The sequence below is a fragment of the Strix uralensis genome, chromosome 17 (assembly GCF_047716275.1).
Source record: "Strix uralensis isolate ZFMK-TIS-50842 chromosome 17, bStrUra1, whole genome shotgun sequence".
In the NCBI taxonomy this organism is placed as follows: domain Eukaryota; kingdom Metazoa; phylum Chordata; class Aves; order Strigiformes; family Strigidae; genus Strix; species Strix uralensis.
Window position 1 is genome coordinate 11,252,694 of NC_133988.1, and position 14,078 is coordinate 11,266,771.

General features: G+C 35.4%; 1 protein-coding gene across 7 annotated transcripts in view; it reads right to left on the reverse strand.

Annotated features, from left to right (window-relative positions):
• Positions 1 to 995: 995 nt before the first annotated feature.
• The window catches only part of SFSWAP (splicing factor SWAP), a 49,367-nt gene continuing 36,284 nt past the window's right edge, over positions 996 to 14,078 (reverse strand). For 4 of the 7 annotated variants that reach the window (XM_074887723.1, XM_074887726.1, XM_074887728.1 and 1 more), the window contains exons 15-19: positions 9,617 to 9,772; positions 8,172 to 8,297; positions 4,356 to 4,526; positions 3,705 to 3,777; positions 996 to 1,413 (exon numbers count right to left, since the gene is read on the reverse strand). In XM_074887723.1, the coding sequence (XP_074743824.1) occupies positions 1,348 to 1,413; positions 3,705 to 3,777; positions 4,356 to 4,526; positions 8,172 to 8,297; positions 9,617 to 9,772 (592 nt within the window). In that variant the 3' untranslated portion in view covers positions 996 to 1,347. The other 3 variants (XM_074887724.1, XM_074887725.1, XM_074887729.1) reach the window with 3 other exon arrangements.

Here is a 14,078-nt window from a genome sequence, read left to right on the forward strand (position 1 = left end):
CATGTTAGCTCAAAGCTTGAATTGTATCAACACATTGTTTCTCCTCCCCTTGCTCTGAGCAAAAAGATTTTGCACTGGAGTTATTAATCTGTGTAATTTAATGTAGTTAACTTACCAAGGAGTCTGTGAATAAGTGTAAACTTTACCACATTAATTTCTCTAATTCATCTCTGACCTCCACCTACTCTCTCTAAGATTTGAGAAAATTAGAACACAACATGAGTCACGATAACCACAATCTTTCTGATTATAGACCACAGAGTTTTTCAGGGGTCATTAAAGCCCTGATTCCACTCTTTATGGAATCAGATAACTGCCAATAAGGGCACCTTTTGAATACACCAACTACTACAAAACCTTATAGTTAAAGTAGGCTTGGGGAAAAATTCACACGTGCCTTTTTGTACTCATTTTAAGAATATTTCAGTTAAAAAATTAAATAGTCGCAGGTACAATAAAGAATGCATAATAAGCAAATGTGCAATTATACTGAGGCCACAAGCTTTCTGGAAAACGTTAACTGGTATATGTCAGTAAAATGTAAGTTAGTAAGCATCCTTCTCAACTGCATGAAAGATGTTAAATCAGAACGCTGGATTTCTGTAAAGTATGCCTGTTGAATGACCACAAAAATATACTCCTTTTTCTGTAGCTAACTAGAGAAAGCAAGACACAGTCAGACAAAGGGGCTATTGACCATTAATTTTTGACTTCAAAGGGTTAGCTCCTCAAATGGAGGCTCAGAGATCTTTCTAAATGATGGACAGAAAATCATGTCTCTTGTCCAAAACCACACTACTAACATCCAAGCAAACAAGCATTCTTCTTACACTGTTTTGTGCATGAGTAAGATAAAGAGTATTTCTCAGCTTAAGGTGGTCAAGGCAGACTAGACAATTGTTATTTTAAAAAGCAGAAAGTACTAAAGGAAAAAGAAAATTAATTTGTAACAAAAGTCAACCGCAAACAATGAATGACTACACAAAAACTCTAGCTAATGAAAGATGTTTCCTTCTTTATTACTGTGTAATACTTCTTTCACAGAAACATGGTATTTACAAATATACACATATAGACCGCTGATCATAAAATGTTACTGAAGAATTAGTCAAAAAAATCAATTTACAAAAACCAAAAACTTTCCAAAGATATTCTGGCTGAAAAAGTTTAATGAAACTTCAAGGAGACGTTTCTGTACAGAAAGATAGGTTTTAGCTCCTCGAGTTCTGGTAATATTAGACAGGTTGTGAACCAAGTGAGCTAAGCTCAGCTGTACATTTGAGATGAGGCAGTTTTTTCTATATTGTTCTTTTTCACACAATTTCTTGATGGTCAGTTCAACAGGTCTCAGGAGGCACTAGTTTGTATGTTTTTGGAAGCCGCAAGCATTGCTCTCACTTTGGCCATAAGATCCTGTAGAAAATAAAAGAAAAATGATCAGACGTGCCTGGGCTTTGAACAGAGCTAAAGCATGTGACTGCAAAAACCTGCACAAAAGGGTTATCTTATCCTCCAGTCACACAGAATACTTAAGACTTGTGATCATCAGATATTAACAGTCCCTAGGATAAATGAGTGAAACAATCTGTAGAAAGTTCCTGTGACAGCAACTGAAGTCTGTTTTTACTACAACACTACAAAGTGCTCTGCATAAGTATTTAGAGCAGTTTCTATACAACAAAACACAGAAGCCACATTAACCAAAACGGAAAGAAACTATGACCGTATCTTTGCGAAAACTGTAATGAACACACACCTACTAACCACTGAAGGTTTATAAAAGAAAAGACAGAAAGCTGGTAAGAAGAGAGTGCTAACAACTACTCTGTAACAGAAAGCTTTTTTGGTTTGCTTTGTAAACGTGAACCAAAGATTTACAAAGCAACAGTATTTTTACATATGACAGTGACTGAAACATTAATGCTGCTGTGAAACCAAACAGCAATATTCAGTCTTGTCTGAGTATCCAGCAGGAACAGCATTAGGAAAGGAAATGAAATTTCATGTAAATGGCATCGAATAATTGGGTTGCAAAAATTGATCACAAAATAAAAAGTGTCTATCAGTAATGAATTAAAGTTACTTAAAACATTTCTTCACAAATGCAATATAAATGAATTAAAATCCTTAGTTCTTATAAATAATTTTTCATCTGAAGTTCTCAAAACACTTCATGAGGAATTCAGCATCATTATTCCACTCTACAGATGGGAGGATTTCAATGAGAAAAGATAGTTAATTGGTCAGGGTCAGCCAGCACACTGGCAGCAAAATAATCTTGCTAATAATTAGGTAAATTACATTTCTTTGGGCCCTTAAAGATAAAAAGATGCTAAACTAATATATGTTGGGAAATACCTCACAGATTCACAAAAACTTCACTCCTTTTTACTTTTTGCAAATAGTAACTAAGAACTGTATTCTAATTTAGTAATGTTTCCTCCTCTTACAGCTGCACTTCAGGCAAGCAGTCTAACATTAAACTAGCAAATGCTATGCCATAAGCAATATTCAACCCAAGAAATGCATGAACTAACTACCTGAAGGGTATATGTTTTTAAAGGGTGGAATGGAAAGTTTACTCTACTTTGAAGACCATGATGTAGTTCACATCTCATTTCTCAGACCAGAAATTTCCATGTATTTGTTTGGTAGTCTAAGAAGTGCTATGGCATTACTACTCCAGTTTCTTTCTCTGCTATTTTCTATTTTCCTGAATATTCTTGTTCCTTGTTTTCTCATAAAAAATGGATCAAATATGGTATGTAAGGTACTAGTCTACTAGTATTAATTCCCAACTACCACTGTTTCCCTAGTGGAACTAAATCTTTGAACAGTATTAATTTATTGAAACAATAATCTATCCATTGAAAAAAATGAGAATATAAGAAGCAACTCTGGTTTTATATTGTAAATTTTCCATAGCATAATTAAGAGCTATCCTCCTCTAAACTTGGCATATTCAATTGAAAGAAAGTTAAATATGCATGAAGACTCTAAGAGGATGAGTGAAATTAGAAATATTAAAGAGTGATACCATGCAGTAGCTTTTAAAAAAGGAATGGAATTATTTTGATGGAGGTTAGGTATCTTAAAACTGCGTTAGAGAAGCTGAATGTATTTAGATTATTGCATATAGAGGCACATACCTGATATGCCATGATTCACAGCAAACTTGAATATATCAACAAAATCATAACAACAATAGTTTGGATGTATAAACAGCAACAAGGGTGAGATACGTGAGTTGAAGATACTGCTTAATGCAAAGGATACACTTCAGTTTGCAAGAAGACATATTTTTCCTCTACTGCCAACACTACAAACTCAGCCTTTGCCAAGGTATTTCTCCTTCCTTCTTTCCTCCACAAAACTTGTTAAGAGCACTACATGGTAAGATGGGCTCTCAGCAATACCCGCTATTGGTAACCGAGGTATTGTAGCATAATGTGGACTTTCATACCTTAAAAGTGGATATACTGCAGCATAATGAATTTACCTTGATCTTTAGGGGCTTGATTAAACTTGAAAGGACAGTAGCTAGAGAAGCAACAAAATTGTTTTTCTCATAGGCAAACAGATTGACAATAAACATGTCTCTATGTCATACGCAAAGCTCAGAATTGTACAAGGTAGTAAGAGAAGAAAACAATATGATGGACACACTTTCTTAGGCAACATACTCTAAATTTGTTTATTTGTACCTGAGTGATTTTACTCTGCACTGAAGACACAATTGCTGAAGAGATTTGGCCATCTTTTTCCTGAGAAACTCCCCTAAAAATTAGAATTAGAAATTTATAGTAAATGTTTTAAAAATGCATTTCACTCACCATCACAGTTTTGGGTTTTATGTACAAGTCTCTCTTATCTTAGTCAACAGTTCTTTCATTGAACTAGAAGCCATGATAAGTCACAGTCAGAAGAGTCACTCATACAACTGAGACAGAGAAATCTGAGCAGCAGTCTAGGAATTTTTAATAGGACTGTTCTACATTCTGTAAAATAATTTAATTATGAATCTTGCACACACATTACAATTCAAACCACTCTATTAGAATTCTACTTCAGAGTTATCCCATTTAGTGAGAGTTTCCAATTTCTAACTTAGAATTAAGTTGCACAATTTTCTGCACCAGTTTCACTGTAAGAGTATGTCAAGATGTTTACTCCAGTAGGCAACAGAGAGCCAATGTCTTCATTAGACTGAAGCACGTAATGCTGTCCTCCCACTGTCTGCTACTTCTAACATGCACACATTACACACACACAGAGCTCCTCACCATACAAGTTGGGTCAAAAGACACAGTCAGGAGACATCAGTGGTGCAGTATTACAGTAAAAGAGCGTATTACCTGGAGCGTTCCTGGCTGGATTCTCTGCTCTCCACAGGAGAGACACTAGTTGAATGTACAGAATTTTTGTGTGTGGATGGTTTGCCTGGTGACATGGATGGTGAAGGAGACCTAGCTTTGGACTTGGTACGTGATCTAGACCGCCTCTTCTTCTTCTTTTCATGGGGACTTCTGCAAGAAGAAAATATTTTATTGAAAGATATTTAAAGCAGTATTGCATTAGCTCAGTTGAGGTTAATTTTCACACTTCTAAAACCTTATGTAGCCCTCTTCCACAGGATACTTCTCATGAATTCAGCAAGCATTAGAGTCTTACCCCAATACGTCACTTCTATGGCTGTGCAAAATGCTTCCTCAGAAGCTCTTTTTTAACATTATATTAGGTCCTCACATGGAATGTTGCTTCATGGATACACAGGAATTACTGGTCATTATTTGATAGTTTGAAGGATGACAATGAAAAGTCTTTCATTGGAGATTTGCAGAATAACATTGCCAGAGGGAAGTTCCTTCCCAAACAACATCAGACACTTAGAACATAATGAGAAATGTAAGAGTTTATATCCCTTACAATTTTCCTAGCTCATAAATGAACAAACCATGGAATCATAGCTATGCTAGAGATCGACAAGTCAAATCCATAGTTCGTTTGTTTGATTTTTAAAAGAAAATCTCCCCTTTCCTTGTGATCCAATCTATAGCAACAAACCCCAGGCTCAAAATTATAAACAAGCGCTTGCATGCCACTCAAACAAACATAGACCTAGCAACATGTTTTAAGTGCAAACTGTTTATGACTTGGAAATTAGATACACAAATGTTTGTCAGTATGAGAGCCGGAACAAAGGATTTACAGGTACCTGATGTGTTCATTATTGACAGAAGGGGAAAACAGAAGTAGCCTCCTCATATGCAATATTAAGCTCAAAGACAATTCAATTAGAAATATACTAGAGATAGAACTATCAGAAACTTTATATGTGGTTATGAATTTATACCTGTATGATTTACATACCAGTATCGATACTACTGTAATTAGAATTACTAGAGTAGTGCCTTAATTAGAGTTAGGCAATACCTCATTGTAGGCATCTCTCTCTAGCACGCACTGCTAGAAGTCTATTCAGAAGAATGTTGTTGAAGCTTCTAGAACATCTTAAAACACTGTAAAACTTTGAGCTATCTTTTAAGTATTAGATTATTGGTTCCTTTATTTTGATTTTCCTAAGAATTTGCTACTTTAAAAGCAGCTATAACAGATTAAATTCCCATATAAATTCTGTACACCTCTGATGCTTAGAATTTATCATACAAATATCTGATTTTTATATTCAAGACTTAAAATTGCAACATCTCCTTACACTTTTCTTGCATAAATAATCATTAAGTGACAGAAGAAAAACCCCACAGCTCTACTGGCCTCTTAACATTCTCATGACTATACAAAAAACATCAGCTACAAAGTCAGTTATTCCTTGACTAGCTAATTACGTACTGTAATTGCTCAGTTTCTTAAAACATCATAATGCAATCAAACTGTGAACATACTTCATACTTAACTCTTGAAAATCTCAGCAAACATTCATCAAGCAAGAATATTCTACTGTAAGTTTTCTGGTGTTTTTCATCTCAGATTATGATGAACAAACATCATTTAACAGCTGAATGAATGTGTCTATCAATTTTCTATTTTTAGAACAGTCCATTTGCTAAAACTAGGCTCATTTTTTAATATTTTTCTCGCTGCAAAAGCTAGTAGAAAAGAACTATGCATATTCTCTGTGGAAAGTAATTCACTACAGTCTGATTAAAACACTAATTTACATCAGACTTCTTTTTAAAGTGACTAGGATAGCAATTGAGGTACAGGATATCAGAAGAAAAAACAACTGTTATATTTATTCTGAAGTACACTTCATTCTACAAGCAGTGAGCCAGTAATTCCCAGAGAAGACAAAGTAAAGCATAGCTTCCTAGTTCTTACATATTTTCTTCTGGAAATATACCTAAAAATTTACAAGCAATGCTAGCTTTTCAGCATCACAACTGATATCACATTAATGCCCCGAGCAAGTTTAGAATTAATAAATACTGCAATGTTTTAATTTTCAGTCCTCTGACAGTACTGGATTCTAAAGCTTGCCTATTTCTTACTGTAACTATGGTTAATAAAAACCACTCAGCTGACTGCTGCCATGTGAGACTGAAACCTTCTCTCAGCTATCAGGCAAAATATACATTACTCACTCACAGAAAGCCCAAGTAAACTACTTAGCTTTTAACAGACTTTCAGCCGAAACCTTCCTTCCATTACACCACTGTGAAGAATCTACTCCATTACAGAAGATGAAAACTGGTCCATCACAACATCTACATTTTTACTTGAAAATTTAACATGTCAGTCCTAACAGGGCTGAAACAGTAGGCTTTCTGCAATCAGAGCTGCAAAATACCCTCATCTGTGTTTAATTACAATATTCTTTGTTCAGTCTACATTTTTTTTGCACTTCCACATTTTATCATGTAGTGTTTCATTTTCCTGTTTGAGGCCTAACAAAAGTTTACAATTTCTACCTATATAAACAAAATTGTTTAAAGAGGAATCTAGTTTGTTTCACAATTGTCATCATAATCTACCACTTGGAGTGGCCTCTAAAAATAATTTATAGCTTAAAACACTGAATGGTCAAGCAGCAGACACACCAACACTGCATTAAAAGTAGCACAGTGCTGTGAAAAAATTCTCACGTGTGTTCATAGGAAGAAAAACATTTTAAACTTCCGTATCTTTTCTGTTTAACCAAATTTGTATGCTGAATTCCACAGAAGCCTCTATTATCTCAAGTTGATGAATGCAAAAAACTAAATCAGCTGAAGTATAAGATGAAGTTCTCAATTATACATACCACACATCAATTAATTTGAGGCTGTCAAGAGAGGAAAGTTATCTTAAGAAACAATAGAAATTTTTTAATAATCATGAAGTTGAAAGTGATCTCTGCTTCTTATTTCACAAGAGATATGGAGAAGCAGGTTAAAGCCTATATCTTCACCCACAAGAAGAAAAATTCTGTATGCTCAGTTTAGTAACTTCAATGTTTTGTCTATACTTTAGTGTACATATACAAGCATGAAAAAATTTCCACTTCCTTGCATGCTGAAGACACAACATGCTGCAAAACATTAGACACAAAACATTTCAAAGCCCTCTGGGCACACACTTTGCAGATGCTTTTCTTCTGCAAATGGTGAGCTGAAATAATGGTTGGTATGCCGTTTTGATTATAATAGGTTCAGAGAGACTTGATTCCTATTTCACATCCCACTCTGCCAGTAAAATAATTGCTAAATGTAAAGCACACTATTTGCTAAACCAGAGTTTTCTTTTATTTGTGCAGGTATGATATCTGTGCAGGTCAAGCAATACTTGTAGGAATAACATAATACTGCCATGTGACCTCTGCACAGAGGTCACACATATAGCTTGCACAAGCACAGCGTGAGAAAATGTCCCAACAAGAAGCAAATATGAAAGTCCAAAAAAAAATCTGAACTCTCACAGCTAGGAGATAGTAGTGTATTAACGTTCACTGATTTGGTTGTACATTTAGTGTTCAAATATATGCAAGAATGGGGGAAGAACAACAAGTGCTTCTATTATTTTTTTTTCTCCACAGTAGTATTTATCTATTAAAATAAAGGTCCAGAACTTAAAAAACGTTAAGTTCTACCCGGGGAAAATACAACACATCAGGCAATGTTTAAAGTCTCTTATGATGCCAGGACATATCCTTCTCCAGGACCGGGTATACTTACTTGGAACGTGGGCGTTTCCTACTATTTCCAGGACTATTACTGATGCGATAAGCTGTCGGAACACTTCTTTCATCTCTCCGCCTTTCAGGCGTGTGAGCCCTTCTCCTAGGTGACCTTGATCGTGACCTGAGCAGGAAAACAAACATCCAAAAGTTTGCTTTTTGTTACTTATTTCATGACTTTTATTTCAGTGGAATTGTGCTGTCACCAAACGCAAATATAACACCTTTCAAATGCCTATTTATACCAACATGGGGTGTTTAGTCTCCAAGACTTGTCAGTTGCATAAAAATTTCTTACCCATGCATGACATTTAGGATGTAGTTATCCATTGCTTTTCGCTCCCAACAGGGGGGAAAAAAAAGCAATTATTTTTTGGTATTGTGTGCTATTGTCAACTTCTGGATTAGTAGGCGGGAAAGGTTTACTTTGGTCCAGTCACCTTTTGTGGCAACAGTTTACTAACACTGGTATGCAGAAGTCCAATTTGGCTCAAAGCCTGGGATTGTCAGGCTTGACCTTGCCTTCTCAAATTAGTGGTAAGTTTTCAGAACTGCTGCATCACAGGGGTAAATACAAGTTGTTGTTTTCAGCGCATCTCCAACACTGACAAGTCCAGGAAATTTTGTCCCTTGATGCTGCAGAATAATCCTAGCACAGCCAATATTTTCACCTGTGCGAGTGACCAACAACCCCTGATCGGTGTTGTTTGGCACTAGCACTTTGACTTATTTTTCCTAGAAAAGTGAGAAAGCGAAAGAGAAAGAGATCAAGAGGGAAAAAAGAGAGTATGCCCAGTTAAGATCAGAGATCAATTTAAGAGCTTAACTCTTTTTCTCTATAATTCAGAATTGAGTGGATGTGCAAGTAAAACCTGCGTATTTCTTGATAACAAAATAAATGGAATGAGGAAAGTCCTCAGAGATGGAGGGGAGGGGGAAAGATGAAGAAGAGGGCAATTCAGGAACCCAGCTTGGAAAAAGAAAGAAAAAACCAAACCCCAAATCCACCCAAAATTCCTGAGAGTAACAGTTAGTTTTGTCCTCACTAAAATATATAGTTCTAATAATTTTACTTTTATTTGCTTATTTATTTTAAAGCCTATCTTATTTATTTACTATAGGTATGTCATTCCATGTATATCAAAAATTCATGTTCTTGAAAATACCTAATTTGCAGTGACTAAAAGACAAGCCATTTGTGAAATCACTGATCTTCTGCAGACTCACACCATATAATACATATACACACACACTCCTGAGCCATTTCTCTTACACCTACAACAAAAGAGATAACTGAAAATGAAAAAAAGTAATCACAATGGCAGTTAAGTGTTGCAAATTAACTGCTTTGTCACTTAGAAATCTGATCTTTACCAGGCCATTCAGAAGGATTAAAAAAGGAAAAAAAACAACAGATTATAAAGTTTGGGGTCAGTCAGACACCTTGACATTTTACCAGGATTTCCCTCAAAAGAGCTCCAGCAGTCAAATCTTTTCGTTGTCGAAGTTGCCTGATAATTTTCCCGCTCTGTTGCTGCTGCCACTGATGAGCTGCTCAGACTCGGCTCCATGCTCAGTGTCCCTGTGGATGCTGTGAGTCTGTGATACGGAGGCACACACTTCACATTCAGAATAAAATGTCCTAGTTTTGGTATTAACTAGAATCCTGCAAAGGCTCAGTCCCTTAACCAAAAGCTGAACCTTAGTGAAACATGCCTATATGGACCAGCCTAAAAAAAGTCCAAACAATCAGAAAGAAAAAGTCATTAGCTTCATTTTTATGAACTGATGTTTGTGGTTCTACAACATTCTTCCAATCACCAAATGTTAAGAACTTTGGCTACTAGCTTCAAATAATTAAAAACAGCTTAACAGTTTTACTGAAATACATAAATTACTACTTTCATTAGACTGTTATTTCAAAAGGCACTCTATTCCTTTAAAGTTGGTATCACTTGTGTTTAGTAGGGTCCCAAAAGTTTAAGGAGTTAAAAAGCTTGGCATGTCTCATTACAAAATAGGAATGAAAACTATGTGAATAGACACTGCCTCACCAATAATGAGAAAACAATTTTGGAAGGAGAAAAAAAAACCCCACAAACCCAAACAACCTTTTTTTACAAAGAACAGCTACTTGCAATTCTCTTTAATTCCTAACATTGAGGCAAAAAGTCTCACACAAACACACAGGTGTACTCTAATCAAACTTACTGAAACGTAACCTGTTAATACAGTATGCCACTACTAATTGCTGTTTATAACTCATTAACTGGATAAGTGGCTTAGTACTACTCTGTTACTAGACAGTATAAAGAAAAACGATCAATATCAAAGAGAAATTCAGACTTTCCATCTCTACTCCAGTTCAAAATGAACATCCAAATTTCATCTAACCAAATCCCTAAATCATTCAGTATGCACTGAGTGGCTCTGCTTCCCTTCCCCTCCTCTCACATACACACAGAAACCACACTCACACACACAAACACATCATTAGCTTAGATCATGTACTACAAAGGTCTATTGGTAGAAAACTGAGATTCAGATGAACATGGTCATTATTTACATCTACTGCCAACCAGCTGTGAAACCCAGCTTCTCAGCTAGAACAGCACTCTGAAAACTCCAGAGACTGACAACCTACACTTCTTTAAAGAGCCCCACTGGCAGGTACATTTCACAGCAAACTTCTTAATGGTGCTTTGAAGTCAATTAGAAAATAAGACACCGATGAAGCATTTGCTACAGATGACCGAAAGATACCAAAGGCTGTTTTCCAAGACAGATTTAACAAATATGCCCCATCTTTGACATTAAGTACTTATTTGTAATAACTAATTATCTTTTGGGGACTAACAGCTCCAAAGCAATTCATGCTGCAATACCTTACAGCACTTCTGGACAAGGTTTACTATTTCTATGACTTTTGTTTAAGTTTAATCTATCACGTTGGTCTAGAATTAACACTGTACAATACCAGGAGCTTTACGGGACTAATTTTGTTCCAGAAATTTTGTTCCAGAAAATAACATGCATTTATACTGAGAATTGCTGTTAGCACACTATATGCACAATTAAGCCATTATATCTGGGTTCCTTAGGTAGCTACAACTTTTTAAACTTGTTTCTGTAAAATAGGTTTGGTTGTGCTACCCAGAAAAATGAATATTCAAAACATGCTTTGAATCAACTTCATCTTATTTGAACAGAATTTTTCAACTGTAATACTGCTGAAGATGCATTAGAAAACATAAAAAATTGCAACACTACAAAAATTGTATCTTAACACTAAGGACTATTTTAAAATGGAGCAGAGCCTGTAGACCTCTAACAACTCAAAAATAAATGATAAACAAGTGATATAAAATGGTATACAGAGAAGTATATTGCAGAGTTCGTCTGTAGGATTTCTAAGCACAATATACATTTTGGAAAAAAAATAAAGATACTCAAATCAAAAAGGAAGAGCTTGAAAAGTATACTGAACAACACTTGAATAAAGAACAAAGAAAATTACTTCAAATTTCTGTGTTTAACTTCACTTCCCATGACTTATTCCCTATTAACTTGTCACAGTAAGTTATATGGTAAAAGCGATTTTTAATCTTACTTTTTGAAACAACTTATACCTTAAATAGCAACTATTCAATGTGTTTTTAAACAGAAGCTCAACTAACATCTATATGGAAACCTCACAAAACTTAAGGCTTTACGACTGCTCCCCAAATACCACTGCATGTGTTGAGTGGTCATTATTACAGTTTAGAGATTACAATTCACTATCAACTGAATGCAATACAGCCCAACGAAAAATTGTGAAACAAGCACAGCTCCTCTTTTGGCTGTCACAGTTAACTTAAATATAATAGTTTAAAGAACTTCAAATCCAAAATACTTATTTTCACTGTGCAGATAGGTCAAACCTAATAAGCTACTCTACGAAAGTTACGAAAGTTTATTAAGAAAAAGATCTTGCTTGTTATTCTAAATTACTTGATTAACAGGAACTGAAGCAGTAATTACTACAGAAACAGAAAATTCCAGCTCTTTTCAGTCCACACTTGAGGTAAAATAAAGCATCAATAATCACTTTATATTGAGATTTGTAGGTTAGAATACACATTTTGAACAGATTAAAATAAGGCAACAAAATCTCAAACGCATAATATCAGATTGAGACATTCAAATAAAGCAGTTACTCAAAATAGGGATGTTCCAGTATAATTTAGCATTGATGTCTACACAATAAAGACTATCTCTAAGCACCATCCACTTAATACAAGATGAACACATTAACCTCTACAAATAAATAGTTTACACTTTATCCCAGGAGGGTATGACTCTTTCTATCACTACTCATTCAGTAGTAAGCTGTAACATCCAATGTTTTTGGGAATCTAGGAAAAAAATACTGTTCTAAATGAAGCACTGGGAAAACTGAAGAGCAAAGAGATGTGAAAGGTGCCATGTTTTGAATGAGACAAGACAATTCATGAAAAGAATTTTCTCTGAATCAACACTAGATATATAAATAAATCTTAAAAAGAGAAAGAAAAAGTACTCCTATTTTCTAACTAGGCAACAACATTTGCCCTTTTCTGGCAATCACTAAGACAAGGCATTGTTTTTACCTAAACATTTGAGAGACAAAACACATCAGTATCTGACTGGGTTATGAATCAGCCTCCCACTCTTCATTACTCTACAAATTTTCCAGTTTCAGGAGCAAGAGCTTTAATTTTGGAAATACAGTGAGTATGTTAAGGCATAGCAAACACCTTCAATAAAGCAAACCTTCAATCAACACTATTTCTTGTATAACGTGAGACCACATGGACCCTAATTAGAAAGGCAGGGCTAGAAAAGACTTCAAGAAATAAGAATATTCAGTGTTCTCCAAACTATAATTCTTGATACAGAAACTTCCCAAAATGGAGTGTTCATAAGCTGTATTAACTACCTTTACCACTGAGACACTATGAAAAGCTTTCTAGTCTGTTATCATTTTAAACCCATTACTTATTGTCCACACCCCAAGGACTGAAGAAGAATGTTCTATTCCCTCTTTTTTGGTGTACATGAAGACTCATTTCATCTTCCTTCAGTCTTCTGAAATAGTCATTCCAACTATCTCCTTTTTTTAAATTCTGAAAATTTTTGATGATTCCCTCTAGACTTCCTCCAGCTGGTCTAATTTCTTCTAAAGGATGCACAAAACTGGACACAGTACTCTAGCTGAGGCCAAACAGAACATCTTCCAGACAAGGAGACACTTGATGCATCCTGCATAAGACTTGCTTATCTTTACTGACTATGTTAAAAGTAAACTAATACATTCACTATATTAAGTATCAGCTGCAGGAGAAAGGTATGCATTACAGTTGAATTACAAGAGGTCCTTGGGCAGAAGTTTAGATTTAGCCATATTTTTGTGAAATGGTAAAGATAGGAAGGTACATTCAGATTTCCAACAGGTCTCCCATGTGATATAATTGCCACTAAAAGCATTTCATATGGCCTGCGAAAAGCTCAAAGGGAATGGGCACCCACTCAGCACTGATGATACTGCCTTAAGTTCTCAGAAACTTTCTGAATGGGAAGCCCTGTACTGTTCAGCTCTAACTTCTGTCAAGTATTATAATGTGCAAAATGTTTTCAGTGCAAGACATGGTGCAGTTGTTCTGAAACAATTTTAAAATTCAGCCAGCCAGCATCAATCTTACTGGACTTTTCAGGTTGTAGAATTCAACAGCTGATCTAGGAAATCCAACCAGATTTAATCAGGTGTTGATTCATGATGTTAAAGCTTTTATGTGTCTGTTATTTGATTTGTGCCAGGAGGCACACTCCAGATGGCACACAAAGATTAGCTCCAGTAGATTAACTGTTCTTGGTGATTTTTGTG